At 43.0% G+C, this 12,673-nt stretch overlaps 1 protein-coding gene across 1 annotated transcript in view; it reads left to right on the top strand.

The window, feature by feature from the left end:
- The first annotated feature begins 404 nt into the window (after positions 1-404).
- LOC144827946 (vomeronasal type-2 receptor 26-like) overlaps positions 405-12,673 on the top strand; it is a 41,867-nt gene continuing 29,598 nt past the window's right edge. The window contains exons 1-2 of the mRNA XM_078686110.1: positions 405-575; positions 9,879-10,002. Of these exons, the coding sequence (XP_078542236.1) occupies positions 405-575; positions 9,879-10,002 (295 nt within the window). The remainder of the gene's footprint in view (positions 576-9,878; positions 10,003-12,673) is intronic.

Here is a 12,673-nt window from a genome sequence, read left to right as displayed (position 1 = left end):
TGTCACAATCTTTTTCACGCTATAAATGTTTGTAATGTGTTGTAATTTATATATGTGATTACTTTTTACATGTATATGTTATTTTCATATATGTGTGTATACACTATAGTATCAATATAAATAATTGTTGACTATTTGACATATTTGGGAGAACTCTCTTTCTTTGGGATTGACAACCAATCCATTTGGAGTAAATTCCTTTTTTCATTTTTTGACTGAATAGCCCATGACAAAAGGTTATTTAAGTTGATCAGTAAAACTTTCTGTGAGAGGATTGGTAGCAGAACCATTGCTCGTTTATCGTATATTCCCCAGGTTCTGTACATTACTGGGTAACCCCATTGTCTCTAATGGTGCAAGTACTACCCACTTAGGCTAGAACATCAGTGGTCAGGAGTGTCAACATGAGTCGCCTGAACTACTGTAATGCTCTGCTCCTGGAGTCCCCAAAAATATCTGCTGAAGAGACTCCAGAGAATCCAGGCGGCCGCAGCAAAACTTGCCCTAAAAGACCAAGCCGGTCATCTTCCACTCAGGCTTTGGCAGATTTGCACTGGCTCCCGGTGGCTCAAAGGGTACAGTTTAAGTCCCTTTGTTTAGTGTTCAAGGCCCTACACAGACTGGGCCCCAAACCTATACAGAAGATGTTCGGATGGTACACCCCAATTCGTACACTCCGCTCCTTATCAGCTAATCTGATGATCATTCCCAAAATAAAGAGGGTAACTATGGGGGGGGGACGTTTGGAGTGGCAGAGGCCCACCTCTGGAACAGCCTTCCCCCCAAATGGAGACAGATACAGGATCTGATGCTGTTCCGTAACAAATCAAGACTTGGCTCTTTCCCAGAGCATAACCTCCTTAGTTTAAGGCACAGCACCTTGAATCAGTAACTTAGGCGTAACAGTGCCAGGATGCCCGTAGGGTTACAGAACCCTTTAAAAATGCTCATACAATACAATTTCAATATAGGCAGCATAAATGCCTGCACATATGAAATGTTTTTGATGTTGTTTCTTGGGTCCTAGTAAAAAGTCCCTAAGATCCATGTCTTGTGTGAGTAAAGATAAGTGTTGTTTCACTTCTGCAAGTGTTGAGGTTTCTAGTCATTCTAGGCACAGCTGCCCAACACTATAGGATGTCACTACCCCTGGATGTTCTCTCTGTACATATCGTGGGTCTGACCTGTGTAAACTAAGTACCTCGGTGATGTGCAGGAAATGTTTATGACATGTGTTTGTGTCTTAGGGCCAAACTGCCCACTCCTTCCAATTGGGGTCTGTTCTATTGTACTTTAGCATGTCATTAACTCTTACCCCTTACTTTGTAGAAGAATTCTGCCACCCATGTGTTGGTGTTGGAAACCTTGGAGTGTTCAGATCCTTCATTGTGGCTATTCAAAGACCGGATGTCTGTTGCACAGTTTAATTCAAAAAGATCATCTGCTGTAGAATGAGGCATGCTCTAAATAGTGACTCTGTACCCTGGACTTGCCAGTCCCTTGACCCCCAAATCGAATTCTTGTCAATTTTGTCATGCCAGAAGTTGAAACGCTGTTCAGACAATTGTGCCAAAAAGGAAGCAGAGTAAATCTGTTTCGTGTTGGTCAACATCATTTTCATCGCTGATGTTGGCGCAACCTAATGATAAAATGAGACTGGATCTGTGGTCTTAAACCCTGAAAAATATGCAAACCTTTGGTGGTGTTGGGCAATGTTCCCACTGATGGTACACAAATGTACTTGAGGTAATGAAATCACTTAATGAGATTTTAAATACATGATTAATTTTGGTCGGTCCAAATATGTTAAAATCAACCTTATCCCATACAATACCATCAGGTATAGGAACAACTGTGACGTTCCCTGATGACAAGACTCTTTGTTCACGATGTGATGATGTGTGTGGCTTCAGGAGGATGATGACCTTTTGGGCTGTGGAATCTTGTTGATGATAGAGTCGATTAATAAGCATACTAAAAGTCAATACTAAACCAAGCCAGAGAAGAAAAAACATTATCACAGAAATTTAAATCCACGGTGATACCAGGTTTGTCCTTTGAAGAAAAAGAAGAAAGTTCTTTAATTCTTGGTTAAAGGGTGTTTTTGATAGCGTCGTTTCAGGCTCGCTTGGATCCAGTGAAAACATATCAAAGTTAATGAAATAGCCAGAAGCAGTTTGAGCAATTGTAGGTATTGCATCGGGATTAGTTGAAATGGTTGTCTCCCATCCGCGAGGCATTTGGATGTAGACGTCTGCATTAGGTCTAATTCCAACTTGTGAATTATTCAGATATTTATTTTGAATTTGAATATCTGGTTCAAGTGGAACAAGTTCCACAGCATTGTTATTCATTTCTTACAGGTGGCTCTTCAAACCTGATGAGTCTTTCTGTTTGAACCTCTTGGATTGTAGCTAGAGGAGGGTGTCTGCTATAGTGGAGTCCACTAGGCCTACTGTTTAGTATTGGCCACATAGTGTGGTTTGATTAAGTCAATTGAGACAAATGTTTTCTCCTTTTTTCGGGCAAGAGGCGGTAACAGCACAATTCTTGTTCCATGTACTGGAAGGATTGCTACAGGTTTTCTGTAAGAGGCTCCAAATTCATTTTTATTCACAATTTTCTCACGGACCAAATCCCCGACTTTTAGGATCCAGACAGGTCTTAGCGTGACTACCTTGACTTCCTCAGTCGGGGTCTCCTTTAGAAGGACATTGCTTTTTTTATCCTGAACTTCTTTAGATTCTGAAAAACAGCCTAACGATCATGGATATCAATGGTTTTTAATCCACCACTGCGCCTTTACAATCAAGATCAGGTACCCGCATTTGTGTCCAAAAAGAGGACCTCCTATGGAGTTACACCCCCTAGAGAGCTTCTTGGCTGGTTGTTTAATGCCCACTTTACCCCATAAACAGGTGTGCCCCAACTACCACCCTTGCCTAGTACTCTAGCTGTTAAAGATTGCTTTAAGTCCTGTTTTTTTCTCTCCACAACCAAATTTCCCTCAGGATGGTACAAAGATGAGAACGGCAATGCTATGCCTATTCCTTTCATGGCCTCTTTGCAAGCCCGAGATCTAAACGCAGGTCTGAGGTCAGAATGTAACACGCTAATTGCGTATGTCCTGATAAAGACTCGCACATTTTTATAACAGTTTGAGCGTCAGCAGAACGCTGAAGCCATACCCATAGGAATCTTGAGCATGATTCCACTGCTACCATGATATACCTGTGAGCCCCTCCATTCGTAAGGTGCCTCAGTGGTCCAAGACACTCAGTCAAGAGGTTTGTCTGACTTTAGTAATGACGTCTGTGCGGGGCCTGCAACAGTGGAGGCTTTCATCTTTTGGCAGATGTCGCATTTCAAGACAGAGGGGCATATTAGCAAGAACCTTGTTAAAATTATTGCCATTTTAGCAGCAGGAAACTGCGACTAAAACGGCGAAAATGGGCTTGCTAATATTCGTTTTAAACATTCCGATAGAAGCCCAGGTTAGATGTCCGGCAATTGCAAAAAACAACAAGTGATGGACTGAATGTGGATCAATGTCACACACTCCCCCAGTCAAAAGATCTGGGCCCAAATCCATCGTTTTTTTGCACTCCACACCACCCTGGGTCAGATAATGGCTTTATGCAAATCAGCTCTGACCATGTTGCCCCATGGGAACAGTCCAGTCCGAACTACAACAGCCATATCTTTCCCAGACCGGAATCAAGCATCCGAGGACCGGACCGGTTTCGAGGTAACACCTCTCTTCAGCCCGGCTAGCTTGACTCCAAGTGGTGTGGAGTGCCTGGGACCCACGTCTGGGCATCCCCAGCGCACTTAGGGCGGCAATTGCAAAAAACAACAAGTGATGGACTGAATGTGGATCAATGTCACACACTCCCCCAGTCAAAAGATCTGGGCCCAAATCCATCGTTTTTTTGCACTCCACACCACCCTGGGTCAGATAATGGCTTTATGCAAATCAGCTCTGACCATGTTGCCCCATGGGAACAGTCCAGTCCGAACTACAACAGCCATATCTTTCCCAGACCGGAATCAAGCATCCGAGGACCGGACCGGTTTCGAAGTAACACCTCTCTTCAGCCCGGCTAGCTTGACTCCAAGTGGTGTGGAGTGCCTGGGACCCACGTCTGGGCATCCCCAGCGCACTTAGGGCGGCAATTGCAAAAAACAACAAATGTGATGGACTGAATGTGGATCAAATTGTCCATCACTTGTTCTTTTTTGCAATTGCCGCCCTAAGTGCGCTGGGGATGCCCAGACGTGGGTCCCAGGCACTCCACACCACTTGGAGTCAAGCTAGCCGGGCTGAAGAGAGGTGTTACCTCGAAACCGGTCCGGTCCTCGGATGCTTGATTCCGGTCTGGGAAAGATATGGCTGTTGTAGTTCGGACTGGACTGTTCCCATGGGGCAACAGGGTCAGAGCTGATTTGCATAAAGCCATTATCTGACCCAGGGTGGTGTGGAGTGCAAAAAAACGATGGATTTGGGCCCAGATCTTTTGACTGGGGGAGTGTGTGACATTGATCCACATTCAGTCCATCACTTGTTCTTTTTTGCAATTGCCGCCCTAAGTGCGCTGGGGATGCCCAGACGTGGGTCCCAGGCACTCCACACCACTTGGAGTCAAGCTAGCCGGGCTGAAGAGAGGTGTTACCTCGAAACCGGTCCGGTCCTCGGATGCTTGATTCCGGTCTGGGAAAGATATGGCTGTTGTAGTTCGGACTGGACTGTTCCCATGGGGCAACAGGGTCAGAGCTGATTTGCATAAAGCCATTATCTGACCCAGGGTGGTGTGGAGTGCAAAAAAACGATGGATTTGGGCCCAGATCTTTTGACTGGGGGAGTGTGTGACATTGATCCACATTCAGTCCTTCACTTGTTCTTTTTTGCAATTGCCGCCCTAAGTGCGCTGGGGATGCCCAGACGTGGGTCCCAGGCACTCCACACCACTTGGAGTCAAGCTAGCCGGGCTGAAGAGAGGTGTTACCTCGAAACCGGTCCGGTCCTCGGATGCTTGATTCCGGTCTGGGAAAGATATGGCTGTTGTAGTTCGGACTGGACTGTTCCCATGGGGCAACAGGGTCAGAGCTGATTTGCATAAAGCCATTATCTGACCCAGGGTGGTGTGGAGTGCAAAAAAACGATGGATTTGGGCCCAGATCTTTTGACTGGGGGAGTGTGTGACATTGATCCACATTCAGTCCATCACTTGTTCTTTTTTGCAATTGCCGCCCTAAGTGCGCTGGGGATGCCCAGACGTGGGTCCCAGGCACTCCACACCACTTGGAGTCAAGCTAGCCCGGCTGAAGAGAGGTGTTACCTCGAAACCGGTCCGGTCCTCGGATGCTTGATTCCGGTCTGGGAAAGATATGGCTGTTGTAGTTCGGACTGGACTGTTCCCATGGGGCAACAGGGTCAGAGCTGATTTGCATAAAGCCATTATCTGACCCAGGGTGGTGTGGAGTGCAAAAAAACGATGGATTTGGGCCCAGATCTTTTGACTGGGGGAGTGTGTGACATTGATCCACATTCAGTCCATCACTTGTTCTTTTTTGCAATTGCCGCCCTAAGTGCGCTGGGGATGCCCAGACGTGGGTCCCAGGCACTCCACACCACTTGGAGTCAAGCTAGCCGGGCTGAAGAGAGGTGTTACCTCGAAACCGGTCCGGTCCTCGGATGCTTGATTCCGGTCTGGGAAAGATATGGCTGTTGTAGTTCGGACTGGACTGTTCCCATGGGGCAACAGGGTCAGAGCTGATTTGCATAAAGCCATTATCTGACCCAGGGTGGTGTGGAGTGCAAAAAAACGATGGATTTGGGCCCAGATCTTTTGACTGGGGGAGTGTGTGACATTGATCCACATTCAGTCCATCACTTGTTCTTTTTTGCAGGTTAGATGTCCTGCACATCTAACCTGGGCTTCTATTGGAATTCTATAACGTATATTAGCAAGCCCGTTATTGCCATTTTAGCGGCAGTTTCCTGTCACTAAAACAGCGATAATTTTAACAAGGTTCTTGCTAATATGCCCAATAGTCTTTAGTTTGCTTAGTTAACTCTGGCCACCAATAGCGCTGTGTCAGGAAGGAAATAGTCACTGTAGCGCCTGTGTGCGCGGAGCCCAAACCCTTGTGTGCAGCTAATATTAACCCTTGCCTATGATCCATATTTGGTATTCCTCCATCCCCCACTCCAGTAATCTGAGCAAACTGGAATGTTTTATGCATCTAACTTTTAGGAGTATTTGAGAGGAAATGTTCTAGGTACTGCTGTGCTGCCTTTGCGTGATGCGATGACAGCTACAATTATATCTCCATCTATTCTCGTTTTTGAATGAGTCAGAACAAATACGGGAGCAGTGCATACAGCCCCCTTTCAGCTTCATCAGCCAATGAAATGCCTTCAATGTGCACGCCATCACATTGATGACTCAGTGTATGAATCACGTCTGTCCTCAGTATCTTGGCTTTCAATTCCGCTACCTGTTCCCATAGCATTTTATGCTTAATTGTGCCACCTTTTGCATCTTTAAAACTGTTTTGTTCCCAACACTGTAATTACTCAGTGTACGACTGAACACAGTAAAAGGAATCACATACGATTAGTGTGGGTAATTAGTGATCCATATTTACAAGTTCCAGTATCAGTGCCTTTAATTCTGTCAACTGAGCCATGCAGTCTCCTAGATATTGCGTTTTTGTACAACTAGGATGGAACTTGCCATCATGCATGCGACCTTTAATGAAAGCACACACTGAAAAATATTGCTGCTTACTTCCAATGGCCGGTTGCGCAGATCCGTCAGTATAGATAATATATTCATACTGTTCTAGAGGCAAGATTTCATTTGGTAGAGGATATTCTTGTTCGTATTGCGTCATGCTTCTGTTTTTAAACTTGAGCACAAATCTGTAGTCAACATCTGTTGCAGTAAGGGAATTAGCCCATTCTATACATCTAGTATGTAATGCTTTCGCATTTTGGATGCTGGCTTTTGTAACAGCTTCTAAAGATGGTATCGGAGTTACGACAATGATGCGTTTCCCCTGAGCCAGTGCTCTTTCTCTTGCTACAGCAGTCTTAACTGCTGTCAGGATTTTTTCCGTTGAAGTGAAACACATTTCTGCATTTGTGTACAGGTGAGATTTGTAAGCAATTGGTACAGCTTCTCCTTCATTATGGGTCAAATAAGTGTACCTGCAATTGACCCTGATCATTCGGATCACTAACTGGCGTACGTTTATGTATGTTAGTGTTCGGAAGCAATTGTGTCTTACTGGGGTAAACAAATAATATTAGTATGTTCTTGTGTCCAATCTCTGGCTGAAAAGTCAGGTTTTATTAAGTCATAGAAAGGTTTTACCCTTCATGTGTAATCTAAAATGTATGTCCTGCAAAAATTTAGGAACACTAATACTGATTGTAAATTTGTTAATGATTTTGGAAACTGAAGCAGTGCACACTTTTCTAAAAGGTTAGCTGCCAGACTTTTTCTTTCAATTGACAGTTCGTATCGCAAAAATATGACAGTGAGGTGGGTTATTTTAAATATTTTTAAATTGAATTTGTGGCCCTCTGTGGCAAATCCCATAAAAATGGTGCCTACCCTGGTCAAGTGCCTCACTTAGTTGTCGTCTGTCAGATAAATATCATCCTCATAGGACAACGCTTCTTCATCAAACTTTTGAAGTAACTGTGTTACTCTTCCTGAAAATACACCTGGGCTGTTTTATACCCTTTTGCTAAACGACAGAATTATTCTGTGACCCTAATGCACTGAATGCAGTCTGATACCCTCTTTCAAGTGCTATATTTTGGCAGAAAAATCCTTGTGAGTTATCAAGAGTGGTTTTGTATTTTTTGCGCAAAATGTTATTCATTAATGCGCCACTATGTGCATTTTGGACAGCAAATGTCTTTGTGCATGAGTTTAAATGTCTGTACTCTAAAACTACACAATATGTATTGTCCAGTTTAGAGACAGGAAACAAAGGATTCTTCATTGGAGAGGTACATTTTTCAATGACCCCTTGGTATTCAAGTTGTTCTAAGTTCTCCCTGACCTGTTTTTTAGCTTCTTGCTTTATTGGATATTGCCTTTGAGCATCAGGTGAAACTTTTAATGGGAACACGTTGTAGGTTGAGTTCTCATCCCACCCAGTGTGATTTTTGTACAGTACTGGAGCTAGAGCTAGCGCATAAGCATGTTTTAAATGAACAGCAACATAGTTGGAAAATGCGGGGAAAATAATACTTTCTCCCCTGGGGCACTCCATTACGAATGCGGGCGGCCAATCTTGCTAACAGAATGTCATAACCAGATGATGAGTTCTTCCATAAAAGAGCTTTTACTTTCCTGGGCTTTCCCCCCTCCAGCCGGAGTGTACCTCATGTAACCTATGTGGGACGCTTAACCCGGGTCTGGTGTTTCCACCGTGATGTAGTCATTCTACTGTGTAGGAGCAGCATTTGGTCTAATTACAATTGGTTGGACCGCAAGTCTCCTTAAGACAAAGTGTGTTATGTCCCTGTAAAGTTTTATCAACTCTTTCATTTGAACAGGTAGCTTATCACCTGGCATTGTGTCAATGTCTGGGTGTGGTGTATAGGTCACTAATTAACTGCTGATGTACTGCGCAAATTGTGGGCGCTGACATCAGTTGTGTGTTCATCCTGACTGTCTCTTTGAAATTTCACAAGGAACCCCTCTTGTCTTTTTTAACAATTTTGGACGATATATGTGATCACACCTTAAGATTAAAATTGGTGAAGTTTGGTGGTGCAATAGTAGAAACTGACATTTGGCCTCTCTATTGCGAAGAGAAAAAATATACCAATTACTAACGTCTAAGGGACAGAGTTTTTTTTAATTTGATGGTTTTTGAGTGGAGGGCAACCCTGTTACTCCCTTTTCCCTCTTGGCTCCTTTTTGGAATAGCTATAGAGTCTAAGCCTAATAGCCTAAGAACCAAGAATCTTGCGAGGCTTTAGTCGAACCCCCATACCTGAATAGTGAGAGTGTGGGACTTCGTCCTGGACTTGAGCTGGACACCCCGCAAGGGTTCGTCAGACCACTGTCAGCTGGAGCGATGGCATGCCGGAGCTGAAGCATCTCTGAAAAGTGTGTCAGCCATGAAGTCTTGGTTCCCTCCTGCCTACTGAAAGCAAGAGGTGCTTTATTTATACAGTCCATGTGCATATGTTACCCATTGTTCAGTATGAGGATGACGTTGGGGATTAAACCTTGTGTGTCGATGGGAGAAGTGAAGTGTACCTCCTGGAGAGTGTACTCATCAATTATTCATATGTGCTAAGGATGACGTCTTAGCAATATCGATCAGGCAGAACCCACCCTCGTCATAGAACTAGGTAAAAGGTTAGTCCATAAAAGGCTGCAGACCTTGTAAGGCGTGATGCCCTTGTAAGGCATTCTGTCCTTATTTGGAATTAGGTCCTTATAAGGCTTGTTCATGTGAAATAACGGGAGCTGATGTAGGGAATGCATACGATGTTCCCTGGACCTATAAGAGGGTACCGATATGAAATATAACACAGTCCGATTTTCCTTTTTTCTTCAAAGAATCCTCACTCTGTCTACAGTGAGCGCTGCCCCCTGGACCATCAGCTCAAACTTTACATCTAATCTCTTTTATTCCCTCTTTCCCCACAGATCCCTTGATCTGTTAACAGTGAAAGATGTCATTGGGCCCTCAGTTCGGACTTGACATCTAATCTCTTCATGTATTCCCTTTTTATTCACAGATTCCACACTCTGTCTGTAGTCAGAGCCACTCCTGGGCCTTCAGCTCAGACTTTCAGACAATCTTCATCTCTTATTTTATTCCCTCTTTCCTTACAGATTCCTCACTCTGTCTGTAGTGAGAGCTGCACCCCTGGGTACCGAAAGGCTCCAATAGAAGGGAGACCCACCTGCTGTTTCAACTGCGTGCCGTGTGCCGAAGGGGAGTTTTCAAACAAGACTGGTGAGACAATACTTCTTACGGACCTGAGCACTGTTTTGCGAAGTACACAGTACACAGCTGCTATTTTTTCAAAGAATGAATTGTTTAGCACTTGGAAGAACAACTCAAAAATACTGACACAGTAGAAGGAACACATGCATGTACAAATTTAGCTGTTAGAATTCTTAACAAATAGACTGAGTAGGTAGTTATTGTGCTAGCTCTTGTGTCAATATTATTTAGTAGGAGTTGAAGTGGGTGTGCCTGATAATATCATCTAACATACATATTTTGGCATAAATATTATATATAAACATATCCCTCTTGTGGGTGTAGATTATATGTGATTAACTGCAATGGAGCCATATTGTGTAAGAGATATATTGGATACAAAATTATTTCTGAACAATAACAGGGCCACAATCTTCTGGTGCCAAACCAGCACAGTATGTTACTTATTGTAAGATTTGTGATATATTTTTCTTGTCTCTCAATCCGAAAACGGGCCTGGAGAGCCTTGCTATGTGATTTTGATGTTGTAGGGCGCCTTTAAACCAGAGCTGATGCTCTTGGTAAGTTAATGGAATTTCAACGTCCTCATAAGGAACCTATTCCGCTGGAGGTTCCTCCACTTTGTAGTAGTGAAACTCGTGTGTTCCTGCATCTGCTGCAGGGAACTGAATCCATGAATAGAACACCTCTGTCTGCTGATAATTATGTGCCTCTATAACAAAGATTAATTAACCACCTCTCGATGATACTCCATTGTTCATGAGCTTGTAAGTTATACTTTTTCTTACATTGACCCGGATCAGTATAGCATACAGGTCATTTTGTAGGAGATTTCTGTCATCTAAAACCGCTTGAGCTGCTGTTGCAACTCTACGTCTTTCCTCTTCACTATCCGACATTTTGTCGAATGGAAGTTTTTGAAGAACAAGTTTCAAGGAAACAAAGATTAGGTCACGGTGCACAATATTTTGGAACACTGTATCCTTCAACGTTGAACAAACTAAAAACTAATACATAGAATTTATCGTCCTACTCAGTTTTAGAGGATATTTTCCTTTAACTCACTCCAGACGTCTATTGGAGTATTTTACGGGAAAAAGGGGTCTGTGTGAAAAGCACAACTGAGTTACTCTAGTATCTAGCATTAAATTATCGCCTTACCAAACGTTGGGTGCCATGTAGTGTAGTTCCTATATTCCCATTAGGCTCTGCGCATTGGAATAATATATCCTGCAGTTTAGACGTAGGACTGAGGTCGACTAGGTCTCTACCGAATATATTAAACTCAATTGTGAGTGCCAGCTAGCTCAGAGGTCACTAGAAGCTTTCTTGAATTCACAAGAAGGGATTAGTTTCTGAAAACCACATACACTTGACAACTTTGTTTCCCAAGAATAACAAATCTATCTCTAGAGTCGCGGAAACAATAGATAGCTATTTTACTCAGTCAATCGTGCATGCTTCGTTTCACCAGAGGTGCTGAGAAAATAGAGAGACGGGCTTTTTCAATAAAAAAGTATTTATTGAACAGTCTTCTTTCTCAAGCATCAGAAATGTACTGCTACAATCATAATACTGGTTATAAAGTACAAGGCATAAAATACGAAAAGTATTATAAAGTAGTACTGTAAAAGCATGGTATGTTTTTTAAGCCATATAAAATATTATAGAATACATAAAATACATACAGTGATAAATGATGACTAAAAGTACTCAACTGGTGCTTCTAAAATACGCCTACCCCGGTGTACCTAACATAGGTCTAGTACGAGGGAAGAAGTAAGTGAAGTGTAGCTTAGGTTTTAGTATTTTTCTGCCAAGAATCTATTCCAAGAATGATCTAAGGGTGTAATCAGCTCCGTATCTTGGTTTTAGAATGACGGAGGTCTCACAGGACTCAATTTCCCAGCAACCCGCAAGGGTAGCCTGGAAACACTGGAGCTGGATTTCTCGGCTGGAGAAAAGACAGCGTCTCTCAGTGCGTCAGCTGGAGGGTCGGCTTCCTTCGGCACTTGCTGCAGCAGGGCGTCGGGCAAGTAGATAGTCGATCTGCTCCAAACCACCGTGTGTTTGTCTGGGCAAATGTAGGCATTTTTATACCTTGAAGGCGCAGAGTTTGACGTATGATTGGACATAATAACATCATCAAAGACTTTGTTCCTTGAACCCTCCATGATATCCTAGATAAATTAGTATTCAGGCAAGGGGAAGTCCATAGCTGCTGAAGGCGGGTTTCTCTGAGAAATCGTTGTTGATTCGCGAAACTATATATGGTAATGATTTCTATGCCTATATAAGGATCGGGTAATTTATACCTATATATGGGCATGAATCGGGAAAATTACACTAGGGTCCTAGATTCCTATGCAACACCCACTCCACGATATTAAGTTCAATAAAACTAAAGCTATAAGCACTGAACATATCTAAAGCAAGTGTTAACAATCCCACCCAAAATACAATTTTGAATTTGAAAGGTTTGTTCAGGTGAAATGAGTATAAACTGTATGAAAAAATAGGTCTCGACTGATATGAAGCATAACATGAGAGCATACATTCCATCATTAATGAAAAACAAAATTACATTAATGAAACGTGTATTTAAGATACAGAAAAAAAAATTCCAAGACCACCCCATAGCATAATATTTAAACTGTTTTGTTTCGAGGTTGAAGCAAAA

The sequence above is a fragment of the Lissotriton helveticus genome, chromosome 4_1, assembly GCF_964261635.1.
Source record: "Lissotriton helveticus chromosome 4_1, aLisHel1.1, whole genome shotgun sequence".
Taxonomy (NCBI): domain Eukaryota; kingdom Metazoa; phylum Chordata; class Amphibia; order Caudata; family Salamandridae; genus Lissotriton; species Lissotriton helveticus.
The sequence above is the reverse complement of the archived record's forward strand: the minus strand, read 5'-3'. Positions and strand labels throughout refer to the sequence as shown.